The following is a 20,751-nucleotide window of genomic DNA, read 5'->3' on the forward strand; positions in this document are numbered from 1 at the left end:
GAGCATATTTCCTTTAACAGGCTTTTGTAACCCATGAGCAATTGAATGCACTTATTATAGAGATTCATTTAGTGGCAGTTTCTAAAAGTGCAGGTGAGAGGTATGTCTGGGGTTAATATAACTTATGCAATCATAACATGATCTCATTGTACAAAATCATGATTCTGCAATGCTATATGCTAAATCCTAGTGTCCTGTTTTAATAAAATGTTTATTTTTGTGAATCACCATACAAAAAAATTCATCAAACACTGTTTCGTAACCTGAACTAGAAAGTTGTTATTATCATGTTGGCTATTCAAAGCAAGTCTTTGGCAACAGCCCACTATTGACAAGTGCACTGAGATGTTTCAGAAAGCAAACAAGTCGCGTACTCTCATTTAAGATGGGAGCAGAGGTCATCTAAAAATGGTTCCAGACCAGAGGGTAAGAACCCCCAACCAGTTACTGTGACATCAGGCAGCCTCAGCTATGTTCAGCTCACTAATTAAATATTTACAGAATGGTGGAAGAAATATGAATCTGGCCTTTGTCACTGAAAGGCAAACTTTCTGGAAATATGATGAACTGGGAGGTTTTTAGCATGTGCTCTGATGATAAGGTCTGGTGCAGAGTGCTCTGTGCTTTTTCTCCCTCTTGTTTTGACATGGCTCAGTTTCTCAATAGAATTCATGTGACTTCTTGTTGTTTTGCTGAAGTTTGTGAAGGGTTTGGCCTACGTGATTAACTTAGGAGCACACCTAACAACAAGTAAACAAATGGAACAGTTCCCACTGTACACACAGTACAGAGTGCTTCAGAATCCTGCAATGCTTCAGTGCCTGACATCATGACGTCGGCTGCAGGAAGTCGAATGTGAACGTGTGTTTTGGTGTGTCATCCAAAGCTGCATGACTCGCCCCGACTCTGACGTGGAGTCTGTAATGGAGCCTGATTGTTTCCGTTTTGGGTCACATGTTTATCATTTCATCTCTTGGCAATACCACCACCCAGTACTCATCCCTTACTCTTTCCTTGAGTCTTTTCATTTCCCAGGAAAAGTACAGCTTACTCAACTGTTACTTCATGACAATAAGCAAAAGCGCCTCCAACTGTGTAAACACCTTTTAACAATTTATGTTTGACCGTGATGTTGCGAAATTTCAGAAAGCCCATTGAAAGAGTCAGTAATGAAAAACAGATGTCCAGTGTAGTTCACATGCTTACACGGTCCAAGAAATATTACCCTCAGACTCATTTCTCAGCAAATGACTTCAGTGCAAGTCAGAACAAAAAGAGCAGTACAACTGTCATTCTTCATTCACAGTAATGACTTTCACTACCCAGAAAGCCTCAAACTTTTTATTATCAGCTGTTCTTGTGTCGGCTGCTGTGTGTGAGAAAAATCCAATCTGTAAGCGTGGTACTATTACATGTTTAAATCATGCTCAAAAAGACACATCGTAAGTCTTTCTACAAGAAGTGCATGAGGCTCCCCGTGGTGAGTCATGAAATGTTAGACCCCATGTCTCGCTGTGATGAAGTGTAGGAAGCTTGCGCAATCTCAAGCTTTTTAATACCCTTTTTTTTTTCATTTGAAAAGAGCATGAGTGCCAACAGAGGTATCTACAAATCATTTGACATGATTCCAGCTGAATTCTGCAGAAAAGAAACCCTGATAATGAGAAAAAAAATGAGAAAGGTTACAACTGCAAATAGTGACTGAAAGACTTCTCATCTTGAAAAACATGTGGCTTTGATTGTTCAGTCCAGAGCACGGTGCAGAGAATGTAGACAGCTGAGAGGCCCATGGCATAAAAATGACTAACCACAGCAGCACTACAGACACTGCGGTGAACAACAAAACTCCAAGTCTATGTCCTGCTATTCTCATGCTTAAGAAGCCCAATATTTGTAAAGCTTTTTGTGTAGAAATAGTGATTCATGAAAAATGCAAGTCTTTACAAATTGTTCATCAAGAAAATATGGTGCAAATTATACAACAGCTTTGGCTAAAAGAGGAATGTCCGCTTTAAATATTTACTTTAACATTGTAGACAGTTCGACTAAGCTATTGAGGTTTTGCACAAAGGACTCACTTTCCTGCCAAGAGACAGATGTGAAGATACCACTCTCGTGTCTCAGAGAAGTATCAATCATCTCATCTAACTCTGCAAGAAAGCAAATGAAAGTAATTCCCAAAGGATTGAACTTAAAGCACTTTGTAAAGATGGCTGGTACAGTATGAGTGAATATCAGCTCACTGCAGACATTCACTCAGATTTGAGGTTTTCCCTTTCACTGCACATATGATCAGCAGTGAGCAAAATTAATATGTCACATATTATTGTCTTTATGTCTACAATATGGAAGCATTTGAATGCATCCAAAGACACACCCATGTCACGAGGGCAAATTAGTTGCACGTCAGTTCACGTATTTGTTCGCTGTTTCATTAAAGTCTTCATTTATTGCTTCACCCCTGCAATCTCCTCATCTCGTGTTGCATTCACTTGCTGTACAACAGCTGTAGATATGTGCATTAAAATGGCACTGATGGATGATTTCTGGTGCATGTGAACAAGATGTTAGTCCGTAAGCTGAGTGAATTCTGGTATCACTTATAGTGTTTAGTCTTCTTGAAGGATTTATGAAGATTTCAGTCATTTTTATTATAAATGGCATTTTGTGGTCACAACTCTCAAAATGTCTTGATATTGCAGGATATGTGACTGAAATGGCACTGCTAATGTGCTGTAAACTGTGGGATCACGTCAGTCATGAAGTGCGTGTATTACAAGCTGATCAAAAACTACCAAATCTACAGAAAACATCCTTCATTGTATCTTCATAGTTTTGCAGGAACTTGAGCAATCTTCAGTTTGCTGCATGCATCATTTTGTCACCCTGTACGTGAATATGGCACTGATGCATGGTATGTGCCAAAGAGGTGGTCCCAGTGGGTGAAGTAGGGGGCATAGTTTCCACTGTGGCGATTGTGGTGGGCTTGGTGGTAAGGAGCTCCTCCCAGACAGGGCAGCAGTCTGTGCAGAGCCCAGGGCAGGTCATAGCCACAGTGGTCCTCAACCGCCAGCCAGCTGTTGATGAGGTGGAAGAGGGCTTCGCTCAGAGGGTGGCAGCCCACCACCCAGGTGCTGCTCAGAGCCAGCAGCAGCAGAGACAGCAGCTCGACCGAGCTGGCGTCCTGGGCTGCCAGTGCAAAGGGTGTGTGGTGCTGGTGGTGCAGCTGGTGGATGTTGCGGTAGAGCCAAGGAACCCTGATGAGAAACAGACAGAAAAATGGTTATACTGTTACTTTATTGGACAATCAATCCAATATTCCCAGAAGGGTATAATGGCACTGTGTTTGTGGTAGTGTTCTCTATGTAAAGTGAATTCTACTAATACTGCAGTACAACTACTACTGTTACTACCAATAATACAACTATTACTAATATTGTTGCTTCTTATTAAGAGAACAGGACGTCTATGGTCACTTAGCACGCATTATGGGATATGTATTATTCAGTATCTTTGCAGATTGAAATGCTAAAGTCGGGATATTTCGGGCTTTGCTGCTTCAATTTTGATGATTCTTTTTTCTTTTCTTTTTTTTTTTTTTTTTGTCTCTCACAAGTCTCCCAACTTTATGGAGGTCCAAAACTGATTTTCTTGATTACACCTTTAAAAACAATGCATTTAAATATTAAATACTTTAATAGTGATCTATGGTATAGAATCTTCAGCAGTCTATGGCAGTTTGCTATAAGAAGTGATCCTGAAAGATAAACTGTCAAAACTGTGGAACATGTTTATTGGCCTGCACAGCTCATCACACCCACTCATGTGTTCTCCCAGACGAGGATATGCATTTAAACAAATGATTTCGGTATGGAAAGGTAGTACAGCATACATCAATATTAGTGGTGAAAGAAACTTTCAGATCCATTATTTAGCATTCACTAATATTTACTCCAAGTATAAAAATAAAGGTACCCACTATGAACATAAAACGGTCTCTGACAGAATATTAGTATGTATTGAACTGCTGGATTATAACTAGTGATGCATTAACAGGTAAGCATCACTTTAATGTTGTAGCTGGAGGAGCTGATTCTTATTTAATATATTGGGAGGTTAAATGAAATGATTTTGTATGAAAATGTAAATGTAAGGTCATTTAAGTTTTGTTTTTTAGTGTGTGAAGTAGACTAATAGCTGTCTGCTAAATGTAGTGGAGTAAAAAGTAGAATATCTCTCTCTTAAGTGTCCCTCTTAAGTTCCATTATGGAAAACGTAGGATTCATAATTTTGGAGAATGAAATGGTTAAATTTTTTTTTTTTTTTTTTTTTTTTTTTTACATCTGTGTCTCAAAAGTCCCCCAACTTTATGGAAGTTCAATACTGAATCACTTGACTACAACTAACTCAGAATTGTACTTCAGTACTTAATAATAAATAAATGTACTTAGTTGCTTTCAAACATTGAGTGATATGGTCTATATTGATAGTTATTGATAATTATATAAATATTTTGAGACTGGAGGAACGCCACAAAGGAAAATAAATAATAGCAAGATAAAAATTTGCAGTTTAAGCACAGTCACACTGGATGGATGGATGGATGGATGGATGGATGGATGGATGGATGGATGGATGGATGGATGGATGGATGGATGAGTACACAGCTATGATACCAGGTGCGTGCTGCTTACCTGTGCATGGTGAAGTGCCATATGAAGAAGAGCATGTCAAAAAGCAGAAAGCATGCGAAGACCTCCACAAAGAGCTGCCAGCAGGACGGAGCCAGCTCCGGTAACCTGGGACTCCTCAGAGTCTGAAACAGCGCGGTGGCGGGGAGGACGGAGGTCAGGTATCTCCACAGCACCCTCCTGAAACAGTCAAACCATCGCTGGAGGGACGGCGGCGGACCCGAGCCTGCGGCGATCCTCCACAGCCGGACCCGCTGACAGACGCCGCCCAGCGCGTCCAGCGCGAAGAAAGGTGCGCTGAGGATGACGTGCGTCAAGAAGGCGTAAGACGCAGGCAGGTACGGAGAGAGCAGGATCTCCTCCTGCTCTGCCCTCACAGACTCCCATAGCCCCTGGAGAAGAGGTACGCATGCCGTTCCATGCTCTGTGGAGGGTACATTCATCACGGCTTTCACCTCTTCACCACGACCCCCTACATCACCAGTTCTGACGAAAAAACGTTTTTCCTTTCAAAGCTAATATCCTCATGTAAGTAGTGCGTGTCTACTTTGAATGCACCTACTCCAGGGGATCTGTCCCGGATAAACACTTAAATTCTTACAAAGGGTTATTTAGGAGTTTTTCCTCTGCTGCTGTCCCACTTCTTCCAGGAGGCGAATCATGCTGCTGCGGTTCCTGCTGGAGTCCTCTTTCCATATGGTGGGAGGAGGGGCCCCGCATCCAACATGTGTAGAGCTGATGCCTTCTCTCCCCTTTCTTTTATGTCGCAGCGAAACTGAAGAGTAGAGGTGAACTCCCTGACGGCACCTTTCATCTTTACGCGCTTGAGCCACCTGAGCAGCGCTGGGTGCTGGAAATGCAGGGGATTTCTGTGTAACCTGAGGGGACCATTTTGTCAGATTATGATTTGACACTGGACCAACAGTGCTAAGTTAAATTTGGATAACGTTTCTCTCAATTCGGGGATTTTCCAAGAAAAAGAGACTTCAGTCACGACAGAACAGTTTAAAATCAAACACTGGCAGATAATGAACGAAATGAAATGACGAATCATTCTGAGGAACAAAAAGTGAAAGTTTCAATCTGATTGAAGAGAAAAGAGAAAAGATGCCGCATATTCATGAGTCACCGCAAATGTCAGAGGTATTACTCAAGCACCATTCCACTGAAATCAACTGGCCTTAAAGGTAAATGATCCAAATATTCAAATTTACACAGGTTATTATGTGCAGCCATTAAAGAGTGGGCAAACTGTAAGGAGACTTTCATTATGCTCATATTATTACTTATTTTCAATAATCTAATGCAATTACAACAGCTGTTTACATACTGTATCATTTATTGTCTAAACTTTTATTAATTACATCCATCCTACACATCACGTTACACTTGCAATGTAAATAAAAACTCATAACGTCGTTAATAACCCAGTTTATTTTACTTTGTCAGATGACAGTATCTTCATTGCACATTCACAACTGAAATCAGTGCAAAAACATTTGCCTTTCAAGTCTCAATCAGTCACAGAAATTCTTATAAAAATGACAAATGAAAGTCACCTTGAGGGCTGACGGGACAGACTTTAGACATCAGAGAGCAGAGTCGAAAACACTTCATCACTGTCACTTTTATGTTGTGAAATATCTTCTCACCGTGGCATTGTGTCTGCTCAACCAATAAAAAAACAAGACAAATTCCCCCAATAAATGCCAAAACAAAGCTGCCCACCTTCTTCCTACAAAATGAAGCGAGTGGTTCTTTGGAAAAACCATCATTTGGTCACTCTCTCACACACTCTCACACACACACACACACACACTCACACACACACACACTCACACACTCACACACTCACACACTCACACACTCACACACTCACACACTCTGCGCTGTGCAACATCACATTCCTCTTGAAGTAATTCCACAAAAGCTTGTCAAATGCTGGGAAACAAACTGCTTCAGTCACCTTAGAGAGAACACGGGAAGTCACACGTCAATGCAGAGTTTCTGGTCCTGATCAAGGTTTCTATGAAAAGGTTTTGAAGTATCCAAAAATGAAGGACTGACTCAGACAATTCTGATGTACATATAGTTATCCAGTGAGTCCCTCAGTATCATCCTGTATACTGCACTTCATACTTCCTCCTCCAGGGAAATGGGTCATGTTGCCAAAGGCTCGAAGGTAATCAGATTCTTACAGGACATACATGAAATGGTTAGATTAACTTATTAAAAATAGCTGAAAATGGTCCATTTTGAAAACCTGATGTCACATGTCTGGAGCTCTAAAAACGTTGAGTTCAAAAGCTGTTTTTTTTTTTTTTTGTCACGTCATGATCTAACACAATCTCTTCAAAGTGAGCACCGTTTCAAACTAAACACCTGATGTCAAACAGATACAAACAGTTGCACAAATCTAATCTCGCCACTAAATGTACAGTGTGAAAAACAAAGTGCTACATACATATACAGCAAAATGTGAATTCAGTTAATATTCAATAGGTCCCCTGTGCTCAAAAGGAAATTACAAAAACATAAAAGAACAAAAGCAGTGATGATAGAACATCTGACAGCCAGCAGCTAGCACACAGTACGTTCATCACCCCGGCTTCATCAGCAGTGACAAATCTGCTCAGGCCCGTATTTTTCAAGCAGTTCAGATTAAGAAATCAGTGCCTATCATCCTCAGAGTGACACTTATTTGAAGCGCACAGTTTCCCTGCCCTGGACTTGTGGACTTGTGGGAATGTGGAACATGTCATTGAAAAAACAAACCAAAAAAAAAAAAAAAGGATTTACTGGATTAAAAGTGCTTCTTGTTCCTGGCACTGCTAAACCCCTCCACTGAGCAGTGACTGTCCGTAAGTGGTGTGCATCAGGCTGAAGAGAGAGAGATGGTCTGCACTTAAAAAGTCTGTAGTATGGTGTGTTTTTTAATCATCCTGTCAAAACCGAAAACACACGAGCAACAGTTTAAGGAATGGATTCAACTTTGGGTTTATTTGTGCCAATGGAAGATGCAATAGTTAGCATGTCCAGAAAACTAGCTCACTACCAGTAATAACCCCATGTTACTTCCAAGACCAATAGTTAGTTCATTTCATGAACTAACTAACTAACTACACTTTGTGAGGTTCCAAGTTAGATAAAAAAAAAAAAAAAAGCATCATTCATGGTCAGCACATCCTCTGTGTAGTTTTCCCACACTGAGTGGAGGCTGGTCCACGTTAGCGGCTGTGTATTGGATTCTGGGAAGTTTACACTCCAGCGACCTGTTGCCCAATATAGATAAATGTTTGCCAAACAAGCTTATGTTAGAACCAAAAAAAAGAGTTGGATTTTCCAATTTTCCTATCATACTTAAAATACTAGGACTGACTAGCCCTAGTTGTTGGTTTATTTCCACGTCTCCTACTGATCAGCTGGTGAGGACGTCGACTTTTTGCCTGGGACATGCATGTAATCATCAAATGCATATTTGAGACCCATTTACAAGACTGTTTTAAAACAAGTCAGCTGGAAACATTTAAAGGCAGCTGGAGACTCATGGAGCTAACATTAGCTGAGTTAGCGAGCTAGCTAGAGCTGATAAAATCTGCTAGTGACAGTCATCATCTTGGAGACAAAATCGGCAGGAGTCAACTGGAAATATGAAGCCTTTTGCTTTTGTGTACCTCTGTCTGAAAGCAAGGACTGATTGTTACAAAAATTATGTTCAACTTCGATGGATATTACAAAACCGTGTATGTGCCATTAAGAACGGAAAGCTTGACAGGCAAAGCCACAGTAACTAAGGGAGTCAGGTTCAGTGAACAATCAAGTCCTGCAACAAGGACAACATTTTAGCCTCTTCTTCTTCACTGTCAACAGGTTGCAAATATCACTGCTTGATCTGCTCAGTGAGGACAAGCATGTGCATGGACACGTAAGCAGAAACGGATATGTGATCCTTGATGTTGTGGCTAAACGGACAAAACGCACTTGATGCACAGACCTCAAGCGCTGAACAGCAGAAGGGCCAATGCCTTCAAATGATTGTTTTGGTCAAAGGGAGCTTGTTATACACCCACAGGTGATGCTTTTCTCCTACCTAATTTACAGAGTCTAAACAATCTGAGTCTCTCCTCCTAAATGACTCCAATCCTCTGCTGTGAAGGGGGAGAAGCTTACAATTAAACTCTAATGTGATTTCTAGTTGTGATTCAGAGATGTTTGAGAAACACGGGCCCTGGTCAGCAGAGCTTCTTTGGGCCAGAGGGACAACCTGCCGGTCAGCCTGTGGGCCAGGCTCCTGCCCTCCAGCAGACAGTCCGCCACCCCTGGGTGGTCCTACTGGTTTTGCTACTTTCCTTGCTAATCCAGGTCCAAGATCTGCTCACCAATAATGTCCATGGCTGCAGAGGCCTTGATGGAGCTCCCTGCAGGGCCAGAGTCCACAAACATTTGGGGTATGTCGTTCCCAAAGTAGATTTTGCTGTTGGCTGCGATGGCCTTGTACTTCATTAGCTGCAGGTACTCTGGTGTTAACTTCAGCTGCAAGAGGGGTACCAAAATTCAAATTACAAAAGAGTCTGGACCGTCAAGTCTGGATTCGTCCTGGCTAAGGTGGGGGTACATTTGTGTCATCTCTTTACCTTATTGGCCTCAGCAATTCTCTGTGCTGTGTAGAACTCTGCATCTGCCTTGGCTTTCTGCCGGGCCAGGAAAGCACCATCTATGAATCAGAAAAAACACAGTCAACAGTGGCAGGCCAGTTTTTTTAAAAAAAAAAGACCAATCCGCTTGACCAATCAGAAAGCAGGAAGCTGCAGTAAATACTTGGACCGACAAGCAACACTTTTACTTTTGATACCGAAAGAATATTTTGCTTGTAGCAAGTGTGTGCTTTTCCTTAAGTAGCATTTGGAATGCAGGACTTTTACTTGTAGTTTTGTGTTCTTACGTTGCTGTATTGGTACTTTTACTTAAGCAAAGGATCTAAGTCACTGGATACAAACCTTCAATTTGAGAGATCTTCTTTTCGGTTTCCTTCTCCATGACTTTCTGTCCAAACTTGATCTCTGCCACTTGTGCAACTTTCTCAGCCTCTATAAAACAAAAAGAAACATCAACCTGTCGTGTGTGCAAGGTCCCTGAACAACAAACTGTAACCATGAGAGTTAGATTTTCATTCTCACCTATCACAGCTTTGATCCTCTCCGTCTCCGCCTCCTTCTCCACAACCTTCTGTGTCTGCTGAGAGATCAGCAGCTTCGTCTTCTCGCTCTCCCTGCAGACATAAACACACACCTTATTAAAGGCTGCTCTGCCTCCCCTCAGGGCTGTGTGAGCAGAGCAGGCCTGATCAACATCTCACTCACTATCCTATTCATATTGTTTCGGTGGATCAATGAACACATTTTGCACACGTCTTTAGAAGCCTAGACGGTATTTAAATAGTATTCTGAGGATCTTTAAGTAAAACTCAATGCTTCTGTGATGTTCTTGAACAACACACTAATGCTGCCTACATGTCATGTATGCTGGAAGGTCGTGATGGAAAAGCTTCCCATGTTTATGACTTGTGAGTACTCACGTCAGCTCAAGTCACTGTGTGACTGGAGAGCTGGTCATGAGAGGGCTCATAATACTATGCATTAATATGGAACTCTATCCGATAAATTTGAGTGAAATTACCTTCAGCATTGGACTACATGAGGCATCCATAATTGCTTTTTCAGGCACTTTTTATAATTAAGCACCAAACTGTGAAAAGTCACAGTAATCATGTCTAATCTATCTTGGATGGTGCTAATTTATGGCATGTCGCAAAACTGGTAATTACAGCAACTCCCATATCAACTGAATGTAGCACAAGCCCCAAGCTCACAGACTTTATGTAACATCCCAGGCATGGTCTGGATGGAGGAATATTCTGTGATGCTCAGGACTTCTTGGCAGCTCTTTAGTTTTATGTGCTTTTCTGCCATCATTTTTAACATTACAATGCAACCAAGAAGAAATCCCCTGAAGAAACTGCAGGATTGCTTATCCAAGGAAAGTGTGCAGAAAGGACTCGAAAAGTCCACAAAACAGCCCTCAAGCACAGTGAAACAGCCCTGAGTCTTGGCAAGCTTTTTGGAAACACACTTCAAAGTCTGAGTCCACTGGGACACTGGGACTGGGCCTAAAACCTCAGGATGAGTCCTGTGCCATCATGGACACATGAAACAAAATGCTTTGCCTACACACTAAATCTTGGATTTGCATCATTATGTCTTTGCAAAGAACCATGTCAATCAGAGTCTAAAGCTGGTTGTTCAGGTCTGTCTCTCAACAATACAACTATTAATTTAAAAGAAAATTTTACAGCCCGGGGCTCATATCCATGGTCTGGACCATCTTTTCTATGATCACATTTTAGCTGCTGAAAACCTGTTGACATTTCCAGAGTCTAATTGGGTCTCACAGGCTGTAAAAAAGCATTAAGCTTAAACATTCTGAACCCCTCATTCGAAAGAGAAACCAAGAGTATGCACATCCAAAGTCCAATCGCCCGTGCCAAAATCACATTTGACAAAGACAACAGCAACTGCAGTAGGTCAAATTTCAATCAAAACATGCTTCTACAAAATCTAATGTTGCTTTGCGGGACATAAAATGGCTAAAAATATAAATGGTAACACAGGAAACAACTTCTGTGACTGTCTGACTGCTCCTGTTGCTGCCTGCTGGACCCCATTTACAGTAAGTGATGTCAGTGCCTCCTCAGATCTCAGCAGGTGGTGAGTAAATGTTACCATAACCCACAGGAACGAAGGCAAAATCTACAAACTAAGACGCAAGCTGTTACGTAACAACGCAGGCCATCTGACACAGGCATGATGTGTGGGGTTTGAGTCACTGCCTGAGCTTAAAACTTATTAAAATTCTGACTGTTGACTTGAAGACGGTGGCTGATGCCTCACCGTGCTTACTGTACGCCCTCAATCTGCTCAACATATCACAGTTGCTGTGGCTAAGCAGCAGATTGGTGAAGTCAGACTTGGCTGTTCACAGACTGACACGAAACATCCTTCTTTACAGTGCTTGGCAGGGGGAGTAGGATGAACATAAGGTCCATCCATTTGGGAGTGAAAATAAATACACCACACAGGGTTCAGGGGTCAGTGAACATTCCTCGTTGGGCAAAAAAAGAAAACTTACATGAGCTCGTAGTTCCTGCGAATGCTCTCTGGGATATTGGGTTTTGTGACACGGACCGCCTGTGGACCAGCGAGACAGACAAACAATGACAGATTAGTAAACAGTCGACTCAGTGAAGTCGGTGGATAAAGACAGCAGGAATTTAACAAGAAACATGACTTTAGAAAGAGGCTTCCGCCACCAGGGGAGATACCAAAAAAGGCAGCTGGAGAGGAGCCCTGAGAAGAAAGACAGTCCTGTTCAAAGACCCCCTGAACTGGAAGATTATGGGTTTCTCAGGAAGAGCTGCGCAATTGTTATTTCAACTGTTTCACGACATTTACAGGAAACTTAAGGCCAGAGTACTAAAGCCTAGAGGAGCGTCTCTCACTCTCACTCATGAATGAAATGAGTGCATGCTTGTGTGTATGTGTGTGTGGTGAAAACCACTACGGCTCCTTTTAATCTCAGCCATAATATTGTCCCTTATTAAATTTCCCTGAAAAAAGCCGTCTTGTACTGTTTTGATAAATCCCGATAAATCCTTATGTCAATGCAAACGCATGGACTCTGTATGTGTATACAGCCTAGCATTATGTTGACATTACAGCTCAGAACTTCAGTATCCTGGTTCTGTTCTGCAGTCCAGTCAGAGTTTAGAAGTCTTTTAGAAGTTTTTAAAGTAGAAAGTGAGCCTTTGAGCTCAGATTACGTTGTTACATGTCCATGTGTGCGTGTGTTTCACAGAACAGTCAACTAGCTGACTATCAAACCACACTGTGCATCATTGCGGACCAGTCACTCATCTGAGGTTTGGGCATGGTGCAGTAATACAGCAGGGGGCAATCCACTTATAGCAGACATGCAGCAGGGGGCGCTGTGAGTAGCTGTTGACAAGTCCATGATTTTAACAGAGTGCAGTGTGGTGTGCTAAAGCAGCAGACATGCACCAAGAGCAGGAGGCAGATAAAAAAAAACATGTCTGTGAGTCCAAATGCTTGACAACAATCAACAGCGTGGAGACATTTTCTCAAAGCAGACACAGATTTGTTTGAGCACTCTTTTTCTATGTCACGCCATGTTAAATAAACAGAACTGAAAGGATTTAGGGAAGGAAAGCCTCCCACTGCCCCTGCAAGAACGCAGCTGCCAGTATCTCCGGCTCACAAAGGCTTGCTGAGGGTTTGTCCAATCAGATCGCAGCTCATTTGTAAACAGCTTCTCAGAGCCAACTGAAGGCTGGAGGCTGGTCCTGACTACACGAGAGATGCCTTCACTGGTTGTATCTGAGACCTTTTTGACAAGGACTTTGTGTTGGCTGCAGCCTTTCTGGTGCTCTTCCTTTACCTGTATGATAAGTCCAGGTGCCATGGACGTTAAATCCTCTTGTAGTGTCAACTTGAGGTTTTCATCGATTTGGTCTGTGGGGGTAAAGTATGACAGACACGAGGCGGTGAGATTTAAAAAATAAATCAAATAAGCTAAATCTCTTTGTCAGTGTCATCATTATGCCACGCTGTGCTTACCTTCTGTGACCTGTGCTTTAGCAGTGTGGGTTCATTTAGCAACGTGAATGAAAAGACAGCTGACACCAAGTCAACATGTCAGGGCTGTGCAGTACAACATGTGTGTGTCATGTGCTACAAAACAATCGGTTTGCATGAAATTCACTGCAGGAGCATCTGCGTGATACAGCACTGTGATAATCTGAAACAGTGACAAAATGCTAAAACTTACCCTATGTGTCATTTCTAAATATACTCGCCTTCCGTCCTGCATTTAAACTGGCTGCCATGGTATCATATGGTTTAGAATTTTGGAAATACAAGAAGACTTCATTAAACTAAAAAAAGAGGTTGAATGAGTGAAGTAAAGTTCTGTCAGGCTTCACTACATTTGTAGTGAAATATTCACATTTTAAGTCACACATTATGTAATATAGTGTATCGGCCGGCTCGTGCAGAGTTGCAGTGTAGCGGCCATAACGCTGGTCGGCCACGACAAAATCGTCTCATAATCGGGATCTTTTGTAGAGCATGAGGTCTCATTCCCTGTAATTTACCTTCACAGACAAATAAGAAAACGTTTCTTGTTCAGCTGGGGCTCTATCTCGTCCTTTTAAGTAACAAGCCACTTATGGTGGTTTTTAGAAGACAGTAACAGATGTTCTACACTAGAGAGAACAATTCTGTGGCCTGGGCTGAAAGACTTTGAACATCTGTAACACCGATGGTATGTGCAAAACAGTTAATGTATAGACCTGATTCACAACAGATGTGTGCAACTGGGTACAGACCACCAAATGAGACAGGCCATAAAACTAGTGTGTCCTGAACCCTCATCTGTTTGACAGACTACATGCTGTTTATGTAGATGTAGAGATGAGATGTTTCAAATTAGGAACTAGTTTACACCCAGTCTGCGGCCCACCACACTTACCAAACAGGCCGATGTACACCTCCTGCAGTGAGTGAACACTGCAGAACTGGTTGAGCTCATGGTGAACCTTGTTGAATATCAAAGCTTTGTCGTAGTCTGCTGTGAAGTTCCTCACTATGTCGTATACTGCAGAGAGAAAACAAGTCCTCCATCAAGTCAGAAATGACAGCCAGCACAGGACACAAATATTTGCCTCTGCTGGAGCCAGCTGCAACACAACAATGCCGAATGTGTCTGCCGGTGCCAAGTTATCTCCAGATGTGGAAGGAAATGAAGGGGGAGTTGAGGACAGATCCAGGAGTTGAACAATGGTGAGTTTACCTGCTGATGGAACGAGGTAGTTCACCACTTCTATGCGGTCAAAGTAAATCATCACTCCTCCGCTGAAAGAAAGAAAATACATAACATTAACACTTTCATCTAAAACACCAGGACAAGAGATGAATGTCTGACTCCGGCAGTGTTGGTGTAATACTCTATCCAACAGGCTGTGTGGGAGGTGTAGGGTACGAGGTGAACACTCAGTGTAATAAATCTGGGGACCACATCTGATACGACTTAAGCAAACAGCAGACCTACCTTGTGCCGCATGGTACGTTCTTCACCTCATCTGTCTGCAGCGTCGTCTGCGAGACAAAAACAAAGGTTCATTATTATGGATGTCAGAACCACAAAAGTCTGCACCTGACGTCATTATAAAAATAGCAGACGCACAGTGGTTGGACTGGGAGCACACCCACCAACACAGTATTCAATGACATGAGTCAATATGTTAAATTGAAGTAACCTGGATTCCAGTTGTGCATACAGGATACACACAGTTACAGGAAGTCCTGGTCAGCATCATGAAATGCAATACAACACGACTAAGAGCTGAATCAACATCTTTATGACACAACCAGCCCATTTACAACCCGTGTTACAATGGATCTGTACCTGGATCACTTCTCCAAATAATAAACAATCTGCTCTTGCCTTTGCGTTTGCACCTGGTATTTTTCATGCGTTCTCGTTATCCTCACAGAGATCGGATCTCTTTTGGTGCTTTCATGGCACAGAACAGTCATACAGTCAGCCTGCCTCAGCCTTCTCGCTTGCTCACTCTTTAAATTTAAACAACCTCTTTTTTATGCTATCAAAAAACCCCAAATATCTGTATCAATGATATGCTGCAGATGGATGCCGGCACATTGTACGGATTGCATTTACACCTGGCTAAGATCCAGACACAATGTGAGACATAGTCATTGTGTGCTAATGGATGAAAACCTTATTTAGGGTTCAAGGTTCAAGGTCCAAACCGATCCTTCCATCTTGGAAAAACAGGATGAGCACATACATTTGCTGATATTTATGATGACAGAAGTTTGTGCACATTTCCCTATGTTCAAACTGCCATCTTCCTGACTATGAGCTTGACTGACAGACCTCTGTCTCGTCTCCTGTACAGCCCGGGTCAATGCAGATCAGGTCCTAAAGTCCACTGGTCAGTGCGTACTCAATTTTTAATGAAGGCTTCTAACAGGCCTCTTCCTTTGAATGCTGCTTGGAGAAACAACATCCAATCAATCAGGGATATTTATTTTTACTTTTTCTCACAACCCCCGCTCTGTTCATGACGGATTTGCCTTCAAAGCTAATTACACAGCAAGCAGAATACAGTATTTCTCATGAAGGATAAACATTTCCAAGAGTGCTCTTTGTGTCAGTTTTAGAACAGGAGGCCCGTGTAGTTACGATATTGTCCAGCAGCCTCTTATGAAGAGTAGTTGCGACTATTTTAACAGCCTTGGGCAAAACTATCACATGCTCACTGTCATTTTACCACTTCATGACACTTCTTCACTTAGTCTGTCAGTTAATGAAGTGTTTAGTACTATTGTTTTGTTTTTTAAGTGTTTAAGAAAAAGTTTGAGTTTTTTAAGTTTTTAGAACAGAGGGTGTCACATGCCTCACAGATTATTAGTCATCTCAGATAATAAAACTGACTTCACTGGACTCACCTGGACAGACTTGTAGGTGGTGATGAATGGAAGCATAAGATGGAAACCAGGGCTGCTGGTGGTGGTCAGGAGAGCTCCTCCCCTGCATTTTTACACACACACACACACACACACACACACACACACACACACACACACACACACACACACACTGTATTTCAGACTCAACTGTAGAGTAGAACTCCCTCAGTCACGTTGCATTTACATCCATGTTGTTCCAGACTCATAATATATGTAGTGAAGGAATTTAATAAATGGTATTACGTGTATTTTTTGGTGAAATGAAAGGTCTCACTCTATTGACATGTATGATTCCAGTGAATAATTCCCAGTGAGAAACATGCTGTCTTCACTTAGAGACTATTTTTCCAGAAGAGTCCAGAGGACTGATAGAGAGCTTCATCACATGGTGCAACAACGACCACCTGAAGTTCAGTATCAGAGAACTAATGAGCTTGTGGTGGACTACAATATGCTTCTGCAAAGTGGCTACAAATTGTAAATGTGGAAGCTTTGCTCACACCTTCAGCCCGGCAGCACAGAAGAGTTATGGTGTTGAATAACAGCCAGAAAAGTGCTTTTACAGAATCTTTAATGACTTCATCATTTAAGACATTTCTGTAAAATTTTGTCATAATTAGTGTATGATTTTTTGAGTTATGGTCTAAAATGTTTTGTGAAAGGTCATAGTGACCTTTGACCCTCACAATGTAATCAGTTTACCCTTGAGTCCAAGTGGACATTTGTGCCAAATCAAATTATTTAAGAAATTCTCTCAAGACGTCCTGAGACACCATGTCCACGAGGACAGCTCCAAACCATAATACCTCCAGTCACAGCTGTTGCCGGTGTGGACGCATAATAAAATTCTTGGGCTAATTTTAGCTTTTAGTGAAAAAAAACTATTCTGCTTAATTGTGGAAAGACAAATTAAAGACTGAGGTTTAAAGATAAAGAGGCACACCTTCTCATGAATCAGTCTTTATTAGTGCGCCTCAGAAGGTACAGAGGCACAGGCCCACGGCTTTTTTGGCAATCTTAACGCTCAGGTATTTACACTAGTTACTGTTTAACAGTTAAGTTGCTTAAGGCAAACACCTTTGAAGCAGATGCTCCGTTCTTTATTGTCTCAGGTTTACAGCAGAGCGGTTTAACACTAATGTCTCACACACAAAATAAAAAAAAATAACAATGTGTGTTGTTGTCTCACCTGTAGTAAACTCCAGTGTGTCCTTCATCGATCTTGTGCACGGAGGCTAAGAGCGCTGCTCCTCCAAGAGCAGCAATGATTGAGAATATGGCACCCCACTGTGCCATCCTGGCAGGCAGACAGGGACGACAGCATGTGAAAATGAGCAGATGTGAAAGGAGTTTGTCTACTGCCGTTTATGTCCTGCTTTAATTACAATCAAATGCTCCCATCCACAAGTACAAATAATCTCTGTCTGTCCATTCAGTGAGCAGGACCTGCACTGAGCGGGCCCCTTGCATAGCGCTGTAGTAACACGTTTGGAGTTGGCTTGTGGCTCACTGGTTTATCTCCTCTCAGCTCAGGCTTAGCCAGGCATCAGCTGGGACTCAGTGACCTTGCCTCACTTAAAGAGGATTGGGGCTAAAGTGCGAAAACGTTGTAACCTCTCATCATGCATACAACAAATCTGCCGGTACCATACCTTTCACTTATACGTGACGACGGCTATTTTAGCTCATTTAAGCTGAAAGAGTTGGACGAGGAGCTGTCTTAGCTTTGGTTAGTAAGGATTTGCAGATACACAATCAGGTGACCTTAGTGTCAACACTGGACTTGTCTCAGTGTTTATTCAGCAGTGTTTATATTGTTCCCCTTTGTATCTGTGAGCCTATCAAATATACATTTCCCTGTCCTTATTCTGGTATTATTTGTCTCTGAAGGACACTGGGCTGAATCATATTTTCTAAGGAAGAGATTCTAAATTTCAAGGGAAATGAACGAAAACCTTGAGACGATCTCGATTTGGATTCAATTGATCTGCAACAACAACTGTATGCTCCGACAGTGACACGTTAGTTTAGATAATGTGTCTTAAAGTGCATCTGTACTGACATCTCGCAAGGACAGACCGGAAGTAACTGTCGCAAATCTGTCAGAGGTTTCGTTGCAAAGGCAGAAAACTGCTGTAACAGTGTTTAACATCAGAGAGGGTTGATCGTCCAAACACAAGCTGTCTGAATAGAAAAGTGGCGGAAAGTGGTGGACTAAGCGACGACTAGCGTTTACTGTTGGAGCCTTCCAGCAGTTCAAAGTGAACAATTAAAATAAGAAAATAAACACAGGGAACAACATTTCAGCTAACGCATATATGCCGAATGAAAGGGGTGAATCTGGATATTTGTTTGCAGTCGTTAAGCAATCAGATTATGACATGAGTGTATGATTTCTGGGAAAGGCGACTTTAAATATATGAGCATTAGAACTTAACTTGGTTTCGAGCGCTGCGGAGCTAACTGTGATAGCATGGATGTAAGTTACTGTATTATTGTTGCCTCTTAAAGAAGAGCCTCTTCCAATAGCAGATCGGTTTAACGATACTATCAGTTATCTAGATGTCACGACCTAGTTTACTTACACTTTACGTTTGGCGTCACAGCACAAGGCCAAATATTGATGAACCTTTGTCTATGTTACAAGTTAGCACCACAATCTCCGCACGTTTTTCGTCCGTTTAACATGCTTCTGCCATATTGAGCCAGGCCGGGGGTGCCACAAACTTGGTTCAAATAGATAACATTAGTAACACACGTTCTTCTCACTCGGCAAGTCTTACCTGTAATTTCGTCAAAGGGGACTGCCGATAAGAAGCAGGCACTTCTGGCACCTGCTACCTTCTTCTTCTTCTTCTTCTTCTTCTTCTTCTTCGTCGGAGTTTAACTGTTCGGCATCCAAATTGTTGTATTAGTGCCCCCCCGTGGGAGGTCAGCTCACAGCTTCTGACGTTCGCATACAGTGCTGGGTGGCACACAAGGTTCCTACTCATTATTTGCTCGTTTGGGGCCCCTGTTGGCCACGATGGTCAGAGCAGCTGCTGCTGCAGGAATACAGAGGAAAATATGTTAACTTGTTTATTTAAATCGAATAAACTATTTACAGTACTGACAAAATAGGAGGGAGAATTTAGACCCACTTCACCTGTATGTCATATGTAGGAAGAAATTACCCTTTGGTCACCAGGGTCAAGGATACATACTCTTGTGGCAACCTTTAAATTTGCTTCAAAGTAGTATTAATCTCCCCCTGTTTTTCCCTTCTCCAACACTCCTCGAAGTGCATCATAGCCCACCTGCAAACTGGTGATTTTGTTGCCTCGGGATGGAATATTATCAACAATCTCTACTTCAGGTATTCTAAATGCAAAACTCGGCAGTGGCTCTACCTTCACAGTGTAAACAGCAGATGGCGACAGAGACCACCTTAGACACACTGCTTAATTTTCATGAGGAAATTGTAGAAAAGGCTGAATTATCCTATTACCTCGCTCTGCCATGATTTCAACATTTCAGCATTTTAGGCTTTCACTGCTATCATGCAGCAGATGTTTTTTTGTTTGTTTGTTTGTTTTTTCCTGTTCATTAATTTGCATTGGATATGGTAGACTGTTGGCAAAAGCCACAAACAGAAAGTTTGACATTAATTAAAGAAAATTAGGCCATAATCTCGCAAATTTAAAAGGGCAATCCCTGAAAAGCTCAAAAAGTAGATTTATTTCTTGTTCAATCAGCAACAAGTCCCTGAAAATGACACACAACTAAGGGTCTTGACACAAAATTGGCTGTGGCACTTTATTTTTAGACATTGGCCTCTTGAGAAATTTTCAAAGGACCAGAGCTAACCCCTAGGTGCTGCAGTGGCAGCTCTGTGCCGTGCATTTTAAACAGGGAGGGGCGGGGTGGTGGAGGAGAAGGGGAACAACAGAGCAAGGGAAAAGAAGTTTGTCAGAGTTCATTAAGTATCAAGGGAACATCGCTGGAACTGGCAGCGTAAGCCTCGCCGGGGCCCTAGTGCCATTAATCACGACTGACAAGAAACCAGGGGCCGAGGGAGGAGGTGGGGAGGGGAGGCAGGGCAGCTCTGCCAGAGACTCTGGTACTGATTATAGAAAGGGGTCCAAGCAGTCCAGGCCAGGGGTGTCGAAGGTAAAACACACCACAGCCAAGGCTATAAAGTTCAGGTGCCTTCACACAGATCACACTCACATAATCACAGATAGACTGAGGAGACATGTAACTCCAGGCTCTGAAAACATGACAGGGTAATTGTAGAAAGAGTGGAATATTTTGGTTTGAGAAGAAAAGTATAGTGCAGTGTAGTGGCTGGATCTCTCCCTTTGTGTATTTCACCCTCTCTCCCTCATTTATATGAGCTGAGCCTCTGGCTTAATAGCATGCAGGAGGAAGAAAGTGGAAGTGCGGCAGCAACA

General features: G+C 42.2%; 2 protein-coding genes across 3 annotated transcripts; both read right to left on the reverse strand.

Moving 5' to 3' along the window:
• Positions 1–1,355: 1,355 nt before the first annotated feature.
• On the reverse strand, positions 1,356–5,363 carry ch25hl3 (cholesterol 25-hydroxylase like 3). The gene is made up of 2 exons (XM_070965456.1): positions 4,695–5,363; positions 1,356–3,257 (listed from the first exon to the last, which is right to left on the reverse strand). Exons 1-2 carry the CDS (start codon positions 5,132–5,134, stop codon positions 2,882–2,884), a joined length of 816 nt encoding a protein of 271 aa, XP_070821557.1. The 5' UTR covers positions 5,135–5,363; the 3' UTR covers positions 1,356–2,881.
• A 2,435-nt stretch (positions 5,364–7,798) lies between these two features.
• On the reverse strand, positions 7,799–19,181 carry erlin2 (ER lipid raft associated 2). Of its 2 annotated transcripts, XM_070965454.1 has the most exons (12): positions 19,102–19,181; positions 17,508–17,615; positions 16,298–16,379; positions 14,874–14,920; positions 14,616–14,677; positions 14,295–14,420; positions 13,203–13,276; positions 11,877–11,935; positions 9,869–9,960; positions 9,689–9,778; positions 9,326–9,405; positions 7,799–9,224 (listed from the first exon to the last, which is right to left on the reverse strand). In XM_070965454.1, exons 2-12 carry the CDS (start codon positions 17,612–17,614, stop codon positions 9,045–9,047), a joined length of 999 nt encoding a protein of 332 aa, XP_070821555.1. In that variant the 5' UTR covers position 17,615; positions 19,102–19,181; the 3' UTR covers positions 7,799–9,044. The 2 variants fall into 2 exon arrangements, with proteins under 2 accessions (XP_070821555.1, XP_070821556.1); XM_070965455.1 differs by lacking the exon at positions 19,102–19,181 and having other exon boundaries at positions 17,508–17,762.
• Between the last annotated feature and the right edge of the window lie 1,570 nt (positions 19,182–20,751).

Source organism: Chaetodon trifascialis, chromosome 6 (assembly GCF_039877785.1).
Source record: "Chaetodon trifascialis isolate fChaTrf1 chromosome 6, fChaTrf1.hap1, whole genome shotgun sequence".
In the NCBI taxonomy this organism is placed as follows: domain Eukaryota; kingdom Metazoa; phylum Chordata; class Actinopteri; order Chaetodontiformes; family Chaetodontidae; genus Chaetodon; species Chaetodon trifascialis.